Below are 20,271 nucleotides of genomic sequence, written 5' to 3' on the forward strand. Positions count from 1 at the left end.
TCAAATGCTATGTAAGTCATGTTCACAAATTATAACATAACGAACCACGAAATTATTGGCACATAACACCAACACTCTGTACTTGTGTATATTCAATAGTATTGTTACTGCACGTTCTTTAATTGTGCAGATATTGTGTTGCTAGTTAGTTACCTACGGCTTATAGGATTAGGATTACACATTTTTTATTTAGGGTCCACAAGGAATACTCCTCTTGTAATTTAGGAGTTATTGTTAATCTTTGCGTGTATTTAAAGTGCCTCTACACATCGTAAATAAACAACTTTTATACTCTTATGTGGTATCAGGAGCCTCAATATACTCTCAAGAGTAATATTTTTTCCCTCTCCCACCCACTGTAACAACTCGTACTTTCGGGCTAAAGTTGAACGCCTTTCTTACGTTTATAGATCCGAACCCAATGATTTCTACTTAGCTATAAGTGTGAATAACATTTACTTAGTGTGGAAACATCCTTGGTGATGAATATACACCATAAAAATCTCCTAGCTCAGAAGTTAAGTTGAGCACTTTCCTATTAATTGACTTTTAGTTGACGATTTTTCTTGGGTCAATTTCTAGTGATCATTTATCTTAGGATATAAAGATTCATGTGGCTTACTATATATCAAATTAAAGCCCTTCGAGTCTTCTTTCCAATGCCACCGGCCGTTTGTCAATCCGAATTCGAAGAAAAAGTTATGAGTGTTTGAGTAAGGCACTATCCAGGGTCCGCGTTGGCCCTGCGCTGCAAAGCAATCGCCAAAGCACATGGCCTCAGCTTTTCTTTGGCCATGCGCCACAAAGCCTTTACGGGGCATCAAAAAATATTTTTTTTTGATTTATTTTAAGGGCATACAGGTCTTTTATCATCCCATAACCGTTCCCAACCCTCTTTGGATGAATATTAAGTCTTAAACACGTTATTTGCACCTCACCAAATCCTTAACCATCTCTCCATAAGAAAGAGATGAGAAACTACCTAGGGTTTGCGGATCTTCAACTTCAAGGTTCGATTTTTCACCACATCTTTTCAAATTCAAGGAGTGTAGAGCTATTCTAAATATCATGGGCTAAATTATGTTTTTCTTTATAGATTTCGAATGATAATTACGTATGTGGATATGAACGATTTCGAGAAACAACTTAAGAGCATGAATTAAAATCTTTTGCATATATGAGATGAGATTTGAAAGGTGATTTTGAGCATGAGTTGTGAAATTCCCTTTTTCCATGATGTTAATCATGGTCTCATATAAATTCTTAAAAACCCATTACTTACATACACATGAATAAAGTTCAAATTTAGGGAACCCTCACGATAAACACATACTTCATCAAAATGGGTTCATGAATGCATACTTTTGAAACGATTTCCAAAACCCAATACTTATCCTTAGTTATATATCTTAAAATATTGAAGAAAAAACCTTAAAATTACTCCCATGAGGTTTAGGATAGTCCCACATGCCTTGGAAACGAAGAGAAATTTGACCCTTGGATACAAAAATTCTCAGCCCTAGGTAGTTTTCTCCTCTCTTGTTGTGGAAAGATTGTTTAGGGATTGTAAAAAGGGGGTTATAACGATTAGGGGATGTTTTAAGTCGTGGAAAATGGGTTTAAAGGGGAAAAGACCAAAAACACCCTCTAAGACTTTAGTTAAATACACAGGAAAACACAGCCTCTGCGACACAGGGGCTAGCGCGGAGCCTATCCTCCGCGTCACGGACCTATCGCGGGCACCAGCCTCCACGACGCGGGGCTATCGCGGAGGCTCACTGCCTCTGTGTCTCAAAATTACCCCGAACCCCATCCAAAAATTTCAAAATTCTTCCGGGTTACCCTTTTAACATCCCTAAACATGATTTGAATAAAAAATTCATATTTCAGGTACAAAAAAACCAAAAATAAATTATCCAAAATTTGAGGGTTAACAAGGCTCACATTTTTATCAAGAGCTAATAAGATAAAAATATAATTTTATGAGCTTAAGGGAGTTAGATGGCTGACCGAAAAGTCATAGATTTAAATGACAAATGCCCAAACTACATTTGCCTACGTAGGATAAAGATCATTCCTCAAGTCGGATGACTCTTTATCATGAATATCAAAGAGGGATATTTATGTATCCCTACTAGCAACTCATGTTATGTCATGTATTATGCCCGACATGGTATAGGATAGCTTAGCTAATCGGGCCGAGATCAGACTCCATGAGTCCACATGGTGGTTAATGTCAGTTTGCGACTTTCTCCCACAAATAACTAAATAGATTAATTTACTTTACGTTACCAATTATTATTTCAGCTTACGCTTTTGTCCTTTTTCAGTTTATCATGTCTTGGGTTGTGTTTATCACCTTTGTATTACCATTCTTTATTACTTTCGTCACATAATTAAATCTAATATGATTATGTGACTAGTTTACTCTCCTTTATATGTGTACAAACCCACACTACATTTATTTTTAATTTATTTATTCATTTTTAAACAACATCCAAGTGTTGGTCTATAGCAGTGTACATAAAACTATGTGGTCTATGAATAATCAGGAGACCAATCTATGCACTCCTGAAGGTGTAAGTCTACAGTAGACCAAGCGGATCGATGGACCCTCAAAGTACAAATATATTTTTTACATGGATTTGACATAGGTTAACATCGATGACAGTCTATTAAATGTCACCAACAGTTCAAGATTGTTTGTTTAACCACCCCCAAATCATGTGATTATGTGTTTAAAGCTTTTTTAATTTAATTATTTTCTTTCAACACCCTCAAATCATGTGATTATGTTTTTAAACTTTTTTAAATTTACTTATTTTATTTAACCAGCCCAAAACATGTGAATTATTGATTTAAATCTTTTCTAATTTAGTTATTTCCTTTCACCAGCCCCAAATCATGTGATTATTTGTTTAAAACTTTTTTAATTTAATTATTTTCTTTCAAACTAAAAGTCATTCACGGGCCATCGATTCATATAGTCTACGGTCGACTATTATGTTTCGTCGATGTGATACTGAGTCTACGATCGACGATAGACTATTTATGTGATCTATATTTACTCTACGTGAATTCAATCAAGTCGATCTACAATTGCATTCATTGAACATGTAATAAAGAAAACTCAAAAAACAACAATAACCAAAATGAGGGAAATAAAATTTGAAAACAGAAATACTTATATTAACATTGGTTCATTGCAGAAATTTGAGAATCATACATCCATTAGCACAGTAGCCAGATCAACCAAAATAAGCAAAAAAAGAAGAAGCTTTCTTCTAACAACAATCCTACCAAGAAAGCTTCTTCTACAATAAACAATAAAAAAAAAAATTAAATACATAAAGTAAAATAAAAACCTAAACTAAATTCAGGGGGATAGTGTGTGGGTGTGCGTGTGTGTGTGGGGGGGGGGGTGTGATGTAGTCATTGTCGTTCATGTCAAGCTTCTCCAGAATTGCTCAGAGAAAACAAGCAATACGTCGGAGCTCACACTCCAAGTATGCTCGGTCTTCTCCCAGGCCGTAGAAAAGCCGATCAAGGACATTACGCAGCAACAACAGATCATAGTGACGAGATGGAACTCGTATGATTGGGCGAAGAAGAATCCGATGGCCAGTCATGTTTTCAATTTTGGGAAAGAAGATGAGAATTTCTGGTGTGTTGGGTTTAGGAACAGCTAAAGGGTTACATAGAAATAGTCACTTTATTTATAAACCTATAGAAGATGTCCTTTCATATTTCCACCCAATGGTCAGTCGACGCGTGTGATAATAGAAAATGTTTGGCTTGCGTATACCAGAGGTTTTTCTTGAGAACAGACGTCTCTGCAGCTTTTCATTAAATGGGAATGGAAAATAATGATTCATTGAATCTATTGGAGAGATAAGGCGGTAAAAATACCAACATAGCATGTTTGATAAGTAATCATATAACTAATACATAATATTTTATAGACCGTGTGCACGATATACCGTAGAAATTACATAGTCTATAATAGACGAGGCTTTAAGTCGATCACAATTGAACGTTAAATTCTACAAAAATGAACATTTATCCCCCAAAATAGTAGCTTTACAACTGAAGCAAAAAAAAAGTTGTCTACGATTTGTTGACCATTCTACATGTGGTTTTTTTGTGCCCGAATTTCTTGCATATTGAACACGTATTCCTCCTTTTGGACTTCAATGTCTCACCGACGCCCTTAGTGTATTTGACTTTCTTCATTCCGAGTTTGAGATCGTAGGGGGATGGAGAAATCTTAGTGTCTTGCACTTCCTGTGGCACAGTCCATTCGGCCTCTGAAGGGACAACGTTAATAGCTTTCGAGTACGCGAGGAGGTAAGTTTCAGCTTTATAAATTGGTGAAGACTACTCATAGATGGAGTTACCATAACCTACACCATCCCCATACTTTGTTCGCAAAGCTGCCATCACAAGTTCGCACGACATTTTCACCAAGTCAAATTTCTGACAAGAACAACTCCTCTCCAATAGATTGACTTTGGCAGTAACGTCATTACCAGACACTGTGAATTGGTTGACACCTTCATTTGCATTAGTAACATACAAGGAATCATTTGCACTCTTGTTATCCCTTAGGATTTTTTTCACACAAGGCACAAATTTGTTGTTTTGACCAACTACAAAGGCATGCTACTCCCTAAAATTTTCACCAAATTTTCTAGCAATTGAATTGAATATGTACGACACGGGGTACTTCCGTTCATTCATAAACACCGAGTTGAGCGACTCAGCGATAAATGTGGTCATCACCTCGTACCTATTTCCCGAGAAGTGTGTTCTACTCTATTTCTCAAAACCAAGCACATTTTCAAGGACATGTGCTGCCTCCGGGCATTATTTTTTAATTCAATAAAATGCTCGCTAAACTCATCAACTATATAAGCCTTTGTCGCGGCGTAGAACAGGTAAAGATGTTCTCCACAGTGCTAATTTACACGAAGATTTTCAGCGAGGTGCCTCATTGTCACACCCCTTTTTTAACCAAAAATATTGGATTTTAAGGTTCAAAAGTTTGAAAGGATTTTTATTATTAAAGTGACAAAAGATGAAAATTTATTTTGAAAAGGATTATTTACAATTAAATTCAGAGTCGCCACTTGACATAAATCGGGGGTGCCAAGTCACCTTTGGAAATCCTTTTTCAAAATAGTTTGACACTAAAATTGATCCGTAAACAGAGATTCCAATTAAGGAATTCTGTTGACCGAAGGGAAGGTGTTAGGCACTCCTCGATCCTGTGGTTTGACCACGGTCTCTTGGTGGAGCATATCGGCTAATTTGACACTACGAATGTATAAACTACACAAAACACATAAAACAATCAATCAAACAAACAAAACAAAACAAATTCAAAATATAGGGTCCAGTCCAATTATACAATCCAAAATAAAAAAATGCAAGAATATAAATCCTATTCTAAACTAGTCCTAGAGTATGCACTACCTGACGCCTCGGGCACTACCTGACGCCTCGGGCCTTCAACACGAACGTCCTTCAAGTACAAGATACTGCGGGTCATTCCCCGGATAAATCAATACAAATCTCCCGAGGCATTCCCCGGCCAAATGAATGCATTTTTAGTGCGAGAAAATCAAACTATTCAACAAAATTTCAAATATTCTATGGAATTTCCAACATTCAACCAGAGCTACAAATTCTAAACTTTGCCTACCCAACCTATGTTTGCGTAAACCAATCGACATATCATGATACTACCAAGTTCAATTAACGTTCATTTCAAGTCATACAACCAATGAGTCAAACTAATCAAAATTCACCCATTATATCAAGTTTTCAATTCTCACCCCCAAATTAATTCTCAAAAATTTCAGCAATTCATGATCACCACTTTAACAATCCACAATCATTGTCAACGAAACCAAAAAAAAAAATCGATATCACCCAAATATTCGTATCATGCTTCACACGAACCAATCACGCATATAGAATGAAATCGAAATGATAATGAGATAGAATTGAACCTCAAATTGAGCTTTTATTGTACAAATTATGCAATAATTTACCGAACCAGACCCGAAAACCTCGAACAACATCCCTCGACGATGAGCAGCAACTTGTCAAGTTTCGATTGGACCTCCGTTCGAATCAACAGCCAAAACAAAAACCAAATTGACCTTTCTCGGTGGAATTTTTGTGTGTATGATTTGTGACCCAATATTGGTGAGGAAGATAACCCCTCTATTTTAGTGAATATCCATCTCCCTTTTTGACTCTCTCTTGCGTCTCTTCTATTTTAGCCCCGTTCTCTCTCGATCTTTCCTTCTTACTAGTCTCTTACTCCCCAATTTCAAACTCTCTCTGTCTCTCACCTTACAACTCTCTCTCGATGCCCCATCTCCCTCAACAGTGTGTGTATTTTCTTGTTTTTAATCTATGTAAAGATGATGAAGGATGTGTTTATGTATGATCCCGTGAGAGTGAGTATGTGCGAATGAATGAATATATGTGAGTAAAGGTTGTATCTATGTTGATAGTGTATGGATTTGTATTTTCTAGTGACGAAGATAATGGAGAAGCAGAAGTAGGTCTACCTTCTCTTTCTATATATAAGGGTGTGTATATTCTGTTAAGTGTGGTCCCCCCCCTTCTATTTTGATTATTTGTATTATATGCCTCCTCTTTTTTTTGCTTTGTGTTCAAGAAAGGTAAGGAGGAGGGGGGGTCATGTGGATAGTGGGTAGGGGTATGGATAAAGTTTGTTAGGATAACGTTAGGGATTTATTGAATTTTTGTTATTTTTGTATTTTTGTAGAGTATAATCACAAGGGTGAGGGTATATAGTAAGGTGAGCTAAAAATGGATAAAATTCAATTTTGGGAGGACAAAATTAAGTGTCTACAACATCCCCTTTTGAATGTAAACACGAAGTGTTTTCTGACAAAGAAGTAGACAACGAGACAGAATTTTGTCCCGATCATTATTCAAAGAGAATGAAACAAAAAGGAGGAGGAAAACCGAGTCTACACTAGGACATCCTAACTACCCAAGTTATGAAGGAATCAAGTGACGAGTATCTCAAAGGATTGGAAGGAAGATGGACTATACCAAGTTGGAGAGTCGAGTGAGGCCCCGTCGAGGTTCCGATACGTGGCTCTGTTATTACATCAGAAATGAAAATTATAAGTTAAAAATAAATAAAATTACAAAAATCCTTTCTATGCAACTTTCCTTGACTCCTGACTTGCTATTTCATCACCCTATTCTTCAGGCAGGCTCCTGACTTGCAATTTCTTCAACCTGTTCTCCAGGTGGGCTCCTGACTTACTATTTTTCAATTTGTTGACTTTCAATTTCTTTACCTTGTTGTTTGACTTTCCATTTATTCGCCCTGTGCTTCGGGCAGGCTCCAATGTTGCTTGAATTATCAAAACAAGGAAGTGCATCTCCTTACAAATGCCGCTTGAGTTACCCAAATAAGGAAGTGCGTCTTCTTACAAATGCCGGTCGAATTACCCAAATAATAAAGTACATCTCCTTACAAATTTCGGTTGAATTACCCAAACAAGGAAGTATGTCTCCTTACAAATGCCGCTTGAATTGCACAAACAAGGAAATACATCTCCTTACAAATGCCACTTGAATTAACCAAACAAGGAAGTGCGTCTCCTTACCAATGTTGCTTGAAATGTCTAAACAAGGAAGTGAATCCCCTTACAAATACCACTTGAATTTCCAAACAAGGAAGTGCATCTCCTAACAAATGTCTCTTGAATTACCAAAACAAGGAAGTGCGTCTCCTTACAAATGCTGCTTGAATTACACAAACAAGAAAATGCGTCTCCTTACAAATGCCACTTAAATTAACCAAACAAAGAAGTGCTTCTCCTTACCAATGCCGCTTGAATTACCCAAACAAGGAAGTGTGTCTCCTTACAAATGCCGCTTGAATTAAACAAACAAGCAAATGCGTCTCCTTACAAATGCCACTTGAATTACCAAACGAGAAAGTACGTCTCCTTACAAATGCTGCTAGGAAGTGCATCTCCTTACAAATACCACTTAAATTACCCAAACCAGGAAGTGCATCTCCTTACAAATGTTGCTTGAATTACCCAAACAAGGAAGTGAATCTCCTTACAAATTTTGCTTGAATGACCAAATAAGGAAGTGCGTCTCCTCATAAATGTCGCTTGAATTACCAAACAAGGAAGTGTGTTTCCTCATAAATGTTGCTTGAATTGCGCAAACAAGAAAGTACGTCTCCTTAAAAATACCGCTTGAATTACCAAACAAGGAAGTATGTCTCCTTACAAATACGCTTGAATTACCAAACAAGGAAGTGTGTCTCCTTAAAAATATTGCTTGAATTGTCCAAACAAGGAAGTGCATCTCCTTACAACTTTTATTTGAATTACACAAACAAGGAAGTGTGTCTCCTTACAAATGCCACTTGAATTACCAAACAAGGAAGTGTGTCTCCTTACAAATGCCGCTAGAAAGTGCATATCCTTATGAATACCGCTTAAATTACCCAAACCAAGAAATGTATCTCCTTACAAATGTTATTTGAATTACCAAACAAGGAAGTGTGTCTCCTTACAAATGTTGCTTGAATTTCTCAAACAAGAAAGTGTGTCTCCTTACAAATGTTGCTTGAATTGCCCAAACAAGGAAGTGCATCTCCTTAAAAATACCTCTTGAATTACCAAACAAAGAAGTGCCTCTCCTGTATTTGTGGAAGTGAGGCATTGCAACTTTTGATGTTTAGGCTTTGAAATCCTTGATTCAAAGGTAACATGTGTTCCTGTTTCATACAAAGAAAACTTGTTAGTTTAAAAACATGGTGGCTGGTTTGTGGCTTTGGCTTTCATGGAAATCGCTCTTTCCCCTGTCACATTAATTTTACTTTTAACCATTAGCATATGTCATTGACTCGCTGCATCATTGATTCAAACTCAGATTATTAAGAGTGACTCTGAAACAAATACAGTATTTCTGCTTTGCCATGCTTCTCAGATAAATCCTTTAAACCTTGATATTTTCATAAGTTCCTAAACTTTTCTATTGACAAAACTTTCAGAATGCCTTATTTCGGCTCACGATCATGTCTCTTTCTCGTGTTGGTCTTTTGTCTTGCCTTGTGCAATCTAAGAAGCTAGTAGCCAGTTTTAAAAACTTTTCTCACTTGTTTTGATACGGACTTGACTCAAAGACAAGAGAAAAATGACAATGACTTTTATTTGGACAACTGACTCGAGAAAAGAAAATAAAAATAAAGAGAATAAAGAAAATACAATGAACGTCCCCATTTGAAATAAAGAAATGGAAAATTTACTAAGGAATGACAGTCAACTCTAATAATTATGCCATGAATTTTGGATCAAGCTGTCTAATATTTCCATCCAAACTTTCTACCAATTGTTCTTAAGTTAATGGCTCTAAAACTAAGTTATTTTCTTGGACCCATTGCATTTGAAGAGCTCATTCGGCTAGTTGCAAATTGAAGGATTTTTGCCAACAAGTCTCTCTCATTTTTCTCTCAACTCACCATCGCCTTATAGTGCCCGTGGTGTTTTCACCAATAAGACTCTCTCATTTTTATCTCTCTCAACTTACCATCGCCTTATGGTGCCTGTGAGGGTTTTCACCAATAAGACTCTCTCATTTTTATTTCTCTCCTGATTTCTTATGCAGAGGAAGACGAGTAGTTCCCAAAATGTGTCATCATATCCATTGCATGCTTAGCCTTAACATTCTTAAAGATTGATCTGAAGGTCGTTCTTTGGTTGTAACTTGGTTTTTGGATAGGGTTAGAAAGAAAAAATGGCATGAGGCCCAACGACACCTGAAGTGGGGTGACACTTACAACTTTTGGAATCGACTCAAACAATAAGGATTACCTCATGCCCCAGTTTCTTTTGACTAGGTGACTTTACATTGTTTATTTGGTTGGACTGAGCCCCGGGTAGGGCAGCCTACGTATCTCACCCCCGAGAGAGGAGAACCAGGTCATGCGTAGTTTTGGCAGCTTGTTCTTTTAATTGATTCTGGTTTTTCTTTTTTTTTCTTTTCTCTTTGGGATTTTTTTCTGATTCTATTTTTTTCGACACTCATATTTTCTTTCTTTTTCGACACATTTTTCTTTCTCTCTTTTTTTTTTTGGAAACTTTTCTGACTCTATTCTTTTGCCCGACATTCTTCTTTTGAGCTTTGTTGACTCTATCTTGATTCCAAAAGAGGTGTATGAAAGAAAATAAAACTAATGCTCAAATGGGGTAAACAAAGGATAACACAATATTTGGATAGCAGAATGAAATGCCTTCGTCATATCAATCCTTGAAAATGCAAGTACATAACATGCAATTTGAAAGTTGGAGATAAAGATCATGTGCGATATCTTTTACAACATTAACTTTGACTGAGTCTGTGCGTCAGTACTTCTTCTACGTTTTTTTAGCATACAACTCCACTTTGGTTGTACATTCCTTACATTGAATGACTCATGATTTCGTGGAGCTGATTTTCTTTCTGTTCCTCTTGATATAGGATCACACATCCACTGTTCAACCTAATTGAGGCATGCCTTACAATTGATGACCAAGTTATTCTGGTGATTCTCAAAACAATTACCTTAATTTTGAAAGAAGGTTTCAACATGGTTACCAAATGTTTTAACACTCTACCTATTTCTCACATGCTTTTTCTAACTTTAGCCCTCTGATTCAAAGTTCATGCTCAAATTGGATTTTAAGATCTAGCAAAGAATTTTGCCAGCATGTCATATCACTAGAGCCAATATAAAATGCACTATGTGAAGAAAATAAACAAACAACATATATTTAAACACAAAAGAAAAAAAGGGACAATCTATTTAATTGAAATAAAAGATAGAGGGTTCGAACATAAATGACAAAAGGACAAAATAAGATAATTCCCAAACTACAACCATGAAATACTTTGGAAAATAGAAAATAAAACAAAACAAACTACCAGACCTCTTCCTAGTAGGGAGAGGAGTGACTTCTCAATTGCTCAGCCTGACAAATTAGCCACTGGTTTGCATATCAACATGACTGGAGATGCCCTCACTATCAATGTTCTGCACCATAATTGATCCATCTTGAATCATTTTTTCAATTTCTCTTTTCAAATCTCGATAATCTTCAATACTATGACCCTGAGCATCAGAATGATACGCACATTATGTATTATGATCAAAATTTCTTAAACGCCAATTAGGAGTGTGCCCAAGGAGAGGAGTAATCATGCCCCTTTGTCTCAATCTCTGGAACAAACTGGCATACGACTCTCTAATTGGTGTGAAACTATCCCTCAATTTCTGCCTCATTTCATTATTTAACTTAGATCGAACATCGGGCCTAGAAGGGCTTTGGTATGTTTGTGGAATTGGATGATGACTTTGAGGAATTGGTGTACGCCATTGTGGGTAAGGAGGGAGTTGAACATATGGTTGTGCGCAATATACTATATATGGAGGTGGGGACACAGAGTATAATGAATTTTGGGAGTGATTATGGAGAGCTTGGGTATGAACTTGGGCTTGAGACTGACGGCAACGACGTCTTCTTCTTCTTGGATATGCCCGTTCTCCAACTACAATAGCAGTGTCATCTTTCTCATTCTTCTTCCCTCCAGGTTCCCTTAATTGAATACAATATTGTTCCAAATATTTCACAGATTCCTCATGCCCATCTTGCTCCTCAAATTTTGACATCACAAAGATTGGAGAAAGGTTAGCGCTTGAAGGCATGCCCCAGTCTTTGTATGAAACATCCTCTTTACCCGCGGGTCCTAAAAAAATTTTCATAGCATTTTTTGTACTCTTCATTTTTCCAACCATTTTCTCCAACTCTTCTAGCACACTGGACTTCTTGTTAAGAAATTTTGGTGGTCCAGTTAACTTAAAAACAGACTCAGGAGTATAACAATGATCACCAAGAGTATTGAATATAGGTTTATTAGCAGCATGGGGATGCACAACCATTGGGCGAGCCAGTGTGGAAGTTCCAGTAGAGGATTGAGCAACAAGATCACAGACGACATGTGGTGTTGTGAATGTAGCAAGCTTATGCTGAGGAGCTAGAAGAAAAGTGGTGGAAGAATTGAGATGCTTTTGGCTTGGAATGAATTCTGAGTCATGTTGTGATGCATCAACAACAGTAGAAAACTGACTTTGAGATTTTGGTAGAAACTCGAGGTATTTGTGGGATCAATAAAGGGAAATGGAGGAGGCGGCAACCCACTGACCCAAGCTCGATGCATTTCTGTCATTTGTTGTCTTAGCCTCCTAATCTCTTTCTTCAAACTCTCATTTTGCTGATTCTTTGTTTGATCCATAATGTCACTCTCTATATCTTTGTTGGACACAACTAACCCTTTGGATTTGGTGTGATGTGAAGGATCAGCCAGAATGCCACAAACCAACCACCTTAAACTGACTCAACAAAAAAAAAACAAATGTGTTAGAGTTCAACACTTTTTTTAAAACCACTTTTTTTTCTTGAAAAGATCACCGAACCCAAGAGGGGCGCCTACGTATCTCACCCCCGAAAGAGAAGAATCAAGTGTGCGTAGTTTGTGAAGTCTTGCCAACATGGCCAAATAAACTAACCTCTTTTTCTTTTTCTTAAAATTTTAAGAAGAAAAGAAAAAAGAAAAATTGTCAAAAGAATTGACGAAAATCCCTTTTTGCATTTTTTAGGTTTAACATCCCTATACAAAATGAAACCTATGTTTACCAAAAAAACTCTTTTTGGGTTTTCAATTTTGAATTTCATGCGAAAATAAAACTTGAACCTATTAAAGAAATTTTTTTTTTGTAGTTTTCTCTTGAAGATGTATATGACACCTACTCTAAATGAAGAGTGAAGAAAATATTTTTTTGGATTTTCGAAAGAAGATCCCCGAATCCACAATAAGTTGCCTACATATCTCACTCCCGAGAGAAGAGAATCAGGGGTGCATAGTTCGTCCAGATTGGACAATTGAGGATTAAATAACCAACACCCTGACTTGAGAGACACGAGCACAAACAGAAGATGCAAAATGTCAACAAAATCTTTTTGAGCTTTCAATTTGACACTTCACATAAAAATGACACCAACAACTATGAAAAAAAAATCTTTTTGGTATTTTCAATTTATGAAATGTACAAAACTTTTATCATTTTTTTTGCATTTTTTTCTTTATAAGAAAACTCCAATTAAAAAAATCTTTTTGAAATTTTTGAATCATGAATGCATGGTAAAGGAACAGAAGGAAAATCTTTTTGATGTTTTTGAGACAATGAGTGCGAAAGGTAAAAAATCTTTTTGAATTTTTGGATTGTGAAAAACAAAAACCATAAAGAACTCTAAAAACTATAAAGCTCTCTTTTTTTCTAACTCGCTTATCTTTTCCCTTTTTTTCATTTTTTATTTTTTTTTCAATTGCCTACACACTTTACTTCTAACACATGTTTTTTCCCTAAATCAATCCGTCAAATGACTATGTTACCCTCAGAGATGCAACATTTAGCACATAGGGATGCTTTAGAGGTGAGTCTTCTATAAAGGACCAAGTGGGCCCCGCTAGGTCTCAATATGATGCACATAAGCATGATCTAAAGGCTGACCTACGTTGGGGTTCACTAGCAAGGCTGTTCGGAGAGCGTATGGTCGATAGTGGCTACGACAGCTTTCCACCTACTCCATACAACCCAACGGCTCCCCCTTCTAAAATAAGGGTGACTCAACTATAGGTCATGTACACACGTGTACTACGGACTTGTTGCAGAAATAATGACTCGGGTTATGTACATGATGCCAGATATAAAGCGGTAACACATAAGGTAAAAACTGTAAACATAGAGCACGTACGCACTCAACATAAAACAACACAAACAAAATATCTATACACCCATAGTGTCAAACTAAGCTAATACAACTCAAAAATAAGCTCGAATTCTGAAGTCGTCCCCAGCAAAGTCACCAGAGCTATCAAATCCCTTTTTTGACCAAAAATATTCGATTTTAAGGTTTGAAAGTTTGAAAGGGTTTTTATTATTAAAGTGACAAAATATGAAAATTTATTTCGAAAAGGATTATTTACAATTAAATTCAGAGTCGCCACTTGACATAAATCAGGTGTACCAAGTCACCTTTGGAAATCCTTTTTCAAAACAATTTGACTTTAAAATTGATCCGCGAACAGAGATTCCGGTTAAGGAATTCTGTCGACCGAAGGGAAGGTGTTAGGCATCCCTCGATCCCATGGTTCAACCACGATCGCTTGGTGGAGCATTTAGGCTAATTTGACACTACGAATGTATAAACCACACAAAACACATAAAATAATCAATCAAATAAAAAAAGCAAAACAAATTCAAAATATAGGGTCCAGTCCAATTATACAATCCAAAATGAAAAAATGCGAAAATATAAATCCTATTCTAAACTAGTCCTAGAGTATGCACTACCCGACACCTCGGACCTTCAACACGAACGTCATCCAAGTACAAGATACTTCGGGGCATTCCCCGGATAAATCAATACAAATCCCTCGAGGCATTCCCCGGCCAAATGAATACATTTTTAGTGCGAGAAAATCAAACTATTCAACAAAATTTCAAATATTCCACAAAATTTCCAACATTCAACCAGAGCCACAAATTCTAAACTTTGCCTACCCAACCTATGTTTGCCTAAACCAATCGACGTATCATGATACTACCAAGTTCAATTAACGTTCATTTCAAGTCAAACAACCAATGAATCAAACTAATCAAAATTCACCCATTATATCAAGTTTTCAATTCTCACCCCCAAATTAATTCTAAAAAATTCCAACAATTCGCGCTCACCAATTTAATAATCTACAATCATTGTCAACGAAATCAAATAAAAAATTGATATCACCCAAATATTTATATCATGCTTTACACGAACCAATCACGCATATAGAATGAAATCGAAATGATAATGAGATAGAATTGGACCTCAAATTGAGTTTTATTGTGCAAATTATGCAATCAAGATACCAAACCAGACCCGAAAACCTCGAACAACGTCTCTCGATGACGAACAACAACTCGTCAAATTTAGATCAGACCTCTGTTCGAATCAACAGCCAAAACAAAAACCAAATTAACCTTTTTCGGTGGAATTTTTGTATGTGTACGATTTGTGCCCCAATCTTGGTGAGGAAGACACCCCCTCTGTTTTAGTGAATATCCGTCTCCCTTTTTTACTCTCTCTTGCGTTTCTTCTATTTTAGCCCCCCCTTCTCTCTCGATCTTTCCATCTTACTGGTCAGCTCACTCCCCAATTTCAAACTCTCTCTGTCTCTCACCTTACAACTCTCTTGATGCCCCATCTCCCTCAATAGTGTGTGTATTTTCTTATTCTTAATCTATGTAAAGATGGTGAAGGATGTGTTTATGTGTGATCCCGTGAGAGTAAGTGTGTGCGAATAAATCAATATATGTGAGTAAAGGTTGTATCTTTGTTGATAGTGTATGAATTTGTATTTTCCAGTGAAGAAGATAATGGAGAAGTTGAAGTAGGTCTCCCTTCTCCTTCTATATATAAGGGTGTGTATATTCTGTTAAGTGTGGTCCCCCCTTCTATTTTGATTATTTGTATTATATGCCTCCTCCATTTTTTTGCTTTGTGTTCAAGAAAGGTAAGGAGGAGGGGGTTCATGTGGGTAGGTGGGTAGGGGTATGGATAAAGTTTGTTAGGATAAGGTTAGAGATTTATTGAATTTTTGTTATTTTTGTGGGGTATAACCACATGGGTGAGGGTACATAGTAAGGTGAGCTAAAAATAGATAAAATTCAATTTTAGAAGGACAAAATTAGGTGTCTACACTCATGCAAAGTCCATTATATGCACGACTATAAACACTGGAGAAGGCATTGGCAATGCTAATTTGCCTATCGGAGATGACACATAGATCTAGTTCATCTTCTACGATATACTTCAACTTCTTGAAGAAGAAGGTCCAAGAAGCATCGTTCTCTTTATCCACGATACAAAAGGCAATTGGAAAGATATAATTTTTGGTGTTCTGTGCAAGGTATAAGCAACACACCCCCGTACTTTCCATACAATTATGTGTTATCGACGGCAATTACGTTTCTCATATGGGCATATCCCCGTATGTAAGCTCTGAATGCTAAGAAGTAGTAAAAAAACGATCCATTCATTTGGTTTACCATGATAGAGTAGGAAGATCCGGGATTCAATAACTCCACCATGTGGGAAAAAGCCGGCAAGCAAGCATATCCATGCTCCGGTGTCCTACGAATGATGTTCTTCGCAATTACACTTCCTTTCCAACATATTCAATAGCTTGCGTTGCAATGCATCTCCTTAAATACAATCCTTTGAATTTCACTTATGCTTGAACCTTTACTATCCTGAAAATGATTTATTCATAGAGAAGAAATCAATTTGGAGGAGATTCTCTTATGCCTGCGACTGGCGAGTTCAATACCGCAGGTGTGCAATCCGACATACTTGTATATGTGAAATCTGTTCGAGGTGTTGTACTTTTTTGTCCGCAACAACCAGCCACAACCACGAGATAAGCATTTTGCCTTCATAAATTTGGTCTAGCTCTTCTCCATATAATAATCAAAAGACTGTCTCGGCGTTGCTGCGTCTAGTAGTATTTTCAGCTCTTTCTTATCGATGAATGTTTGACCACAATAGAAGTTGTTTTCGTCGGTGAAGGAGTGTCCTGGTTGTGATCCCGTTCCACCTTGCGAGTCCGATGAAAAGTTTTCCATATGCATAGAATCATCTTCCATATTAATTGGATGATCGTCATCGTTCTCGTAATTATTCAAATCATCGTCGACTGCTGGGCGCCGAGATGGGGGTGGTGATGAATTCTGCGGTCCTTCAAAGGACCTCTCAACTAAATTTATCCTCAAAATAGGCCTAAATCCATCTGCATCGGCATCCATCATGTATGTTAGTACACGTACATCATTATTTATGATCGTAGGATTCACCTTTTCCCTCGAATGCATTAGATAACTAATCACCACATCGCTCGGTGCGCAATCTAGATCCCCTCTCTGCATTACGCTTGTAACGAATTTAGCGTACAGACTGTTGCGGGGGATAAGAATGGGCATTGTCTCCTTGGTAAAAGATCTTCATTTCCAACATTTGGGAGTCTTCACCCATTCTCCCATGAAATCGCCAAAAACCAGAACAAATTCTGCAATAGACATGCTAGAATTAAGCTTTGGTCGACAATAGATTATGCTTAGAGTCTATGTCGGGATGTATGCACGGTCGATGGCTGATGATGACAGGTTAATGACTGTGCAAATATTCGTACAAAAACTTGAAATTGCAAATATTGCTTCTAAGCAACGATCGTTGGTTTTATGGAATAGAGAAATGAACTTGGAGTCTTCTGAGCTATTGTAATGTACTTTTTAAAGATTTTTTGAGTGATGTGACTGATTTAAAGCTTTTTAACAATGGTGGAAAGTGTGTTTGAGAAGATAACAAACAAATGGGGTAAAATGGATGCAATGGACAAGCTTATGATGTTTGTGGACTGATTTAGAGCTGATTACCGAAAAATAACGCCGGAAAGGACGTCGGAATCGGAGCTTTTTTTGGAGGGAAAGAACCACCACCTATTTTTAGCTTTTGAATATTTTTTTTTCAATATTTTTGAAAACCTAGATATTTTTGTATATATAATGGTGGATGATGGAGTGAGTTGAAGTGTATTATTAAAAACTTATGGGTGAATTTATTAAGTTGAAAATATTAGATTAAAGTGAATTATTATAAAATTTGGGGCTGAAGTTGTTAAGTTGAAAAATTTGGTGGTGATATTGAATTAAGTGGGTATTTGACCGATTTTTTCAAACTTGTGGCTATTTGGCAAAATAGTTTTGAAGAAAATCCTTTTTGACAAACTTGTCCATGTGAGTCTTACAATAAGCGTGAACTATATTTGGCATATATGACCATTCTATAACTATATAACCATATATCCATAGAAACAGCCTAAATAGTAGTACTACTCTAGCTTTCTTCTAGTGCTCTTAATCATATTTTCAGCTAATAGATTTCTCTTCTATTAATACTACATTTCTTGATCATGTTGTTGTCTACAGCTCTTGGTAAGACTTAGAGTCATGTGCACCAAATACCAAAAGATGGGATGACGAAATTTATCCGTTCAATCGCAGAGGAGCAACATGAAGCTGGCCAACCATTTTATGTGCTTGATTTGGCCACAATTAAGATGCTTATGGACAAACGGAACCATTCTTTTCCAAATGTTAAGCCTCACTATGCTGTCAAATGCAACACTGAACCTGCACTTATTACCAAACTAGCCAACTTGGGTGCTAATTTTGACTGTGCTAGTCTACAGGAGATTGACACTGTGTTCAGTCTCGGAATTAGGCCAAACCGAATCATATTTGCTAACCCGTGCAAGGCTATTTCACACATCAAGCATGCAGCCGCTGTAGGGGTTAATCTTGCAACCTTTGATTCCGAGCTCGAAGTTGATAAGATCAAGAAATGGCACCCACAATGCCATTTTTTGCTACGAATCAAAGCCCCTAATGATGGTGGCGCCTTGTGCCCACTAGGGAAAAAATTTGGAGTGTTACCTGAAGAAATTGAACCCCTCCTGCATTATGCTTGTAATGCGGCTGGACTAAAAGTTGTAGGCGTTTCATTTCACATGGGATCTATTGTTGGGGAATAATGAAAAAATAATAATAACAACAATGGAAAAATAATAATAATAACAATATTATTTAACGGTTGACAAAATATTATATTAATAATATTAACAATACAATAAAATAATAGTGTATAATATTATTGTTACCTTGGTAATAATACTGTAATCAATATGACAACTATAACAGTAATCTAACTGTTTCTTAACCAGTTAATATATTAATTATACTTGAATCATGCTAGGCACTGTCCTAAGAAACTATTTCAACAGTGTGAAATGTTTCTTCAGGATTAAATAAGCACTTCCCTAATTAATTAGAGGATATTTAAAGTTAAATAAGTCTTACCTAATTAATCAGAGGATACAGGAATCAACAAAATCATTAATACAAATACCAACAAGTTAAAATATAAAATTGGTTGTTAAACAAACCCAAGCCAAAAGCTTCAGCCAAGAATGAAGAGGAAATCGTAAGTGGAGGGAGAAAGTTAAAGAAAGTTGCCTTTTTTTTTTGTTATATATATATTTCTCGTTAGTTTTTTCCTTTTTAGGATATAACAATCAATATATATATATATATAAAGGAGAATGTTAATCAATCTTATGTGGCATGCTTTAGAAGTCTCTAATGCTATTTATCTTTTTTGTGATTTTTTTTTTTGACTATTTTTATCATATTTCTTTCATTTATATGTTATATAAAATGCCTCCAAAAGACGCACAGTAAATTCTCTTTAATTTGACTAACTTTCTTAAACATCACATAATTACACATTAGTTATTACTCTTCACCTTTCCATCTCTTTTCATATTCCCATAAAATTTTCATTTTCTGTAAAAACAATTTCTCATTTATTTTAAAAAGTAATCAATCAACTAATATCTATATATATAATAAAGAAAGATTGTAAGAATGATGAGTAGCACCTCTCAATTGCCTCCAATTATATTTATCTTTTTTCTTCTTTTCTAATTTTTTTTTTCACATTTATAAATCAATCAATCAATATATATATATATATATATATATATATATATATATATATATATATATTATAGAATTACTGACGTGGTGCACTCTAAAGTCTAGAATTCTATTTATCTTTTTTCTTCTTTTTCTAAACTTTTTTTACTATTATTTCCTTTACAAAAATCCTCTTTCTTATTTTATTCATTTATGTGCAAAATTAATTACATATTAATATTCATCACCGTTTCTAGAAGTTGAAAGGCTATGATTTTCTCTTTATTACAATTACACCATAATCTCTTCATTATGTGTTTCTAAAAGATTTTATTTTATTTGATTATACATTAAAATCAACTATATTAGAACCTATTCAAGATTCACTCATTTTATTCGCTTAATTATCTTAATTATGTTAGAAGTGTTATATCAAAAAACTGAAAATATTTCTTTTAACTTTCTTAATTGCATTTTCCTTCATTACTCTTATTTATTTCAATTTCTTTTTCCATTTAGGAAGCCTAATAGTCTATCATTAATTGTCTAAATAATTTCACTTAAATGGCTACTAACTA

General features: G+C 35.9%; 1 protein-coding gene and 1 pseudogene across 1 annotated transcript in view; one reads left to right on the plus strand and one right to left on the minus strand.

Moving 5' to 3' along the window:
- The window catches only part of LOC107866029, a 6,306-nt gene extending 755 nt beyond the window's left edge, over positions 1–5,551 (minus strand). Inside the window, exons 1-4 of the mRNA XM_047408702.1 lie at positions 5,476–5,551; positions 4,398–4,553; positions 4,172–4,307; positions 3,227–3,314 (exon numbers count right to left, since the gene is read on the minus strand). Coding sequence (XP_047264658.1) covers positions 3,227–3,314; positions 4,172–4,307; positions 4,398–4,553; positions 5,476–5,551 — 456 coding nt within the window. The remainder of the gene's footprint in view (positions 1–3,226; positions 3,315–4,171; positions 4,308–4,397; positions 4,554–5,475) is intronic.
- A 12,578-nt stretch (positions 5,552–18,129) lies between these two features.
- LOC107864942 lies at positions 18,130–18,750 on the plus strand (annotated as a pseudogene).
- Positions 18,751–20,271: the final 1,521 nt, after the last annotated feature.

Source organism: Capsicum annuum, chromosome 3 (genome assembly GCF_002878395.1).
Source record: "Capsicum annuum cultivar UCD-10X-F1 chromosome 3, UCD10Xv1.1, whole genome shotgun sequence".
NCBI lineage: Eukaryota > Viridiplantae > Streptophyta > Magnoliopsida > Solanales > Solanaceae > Capsicum > Capsicum annuum.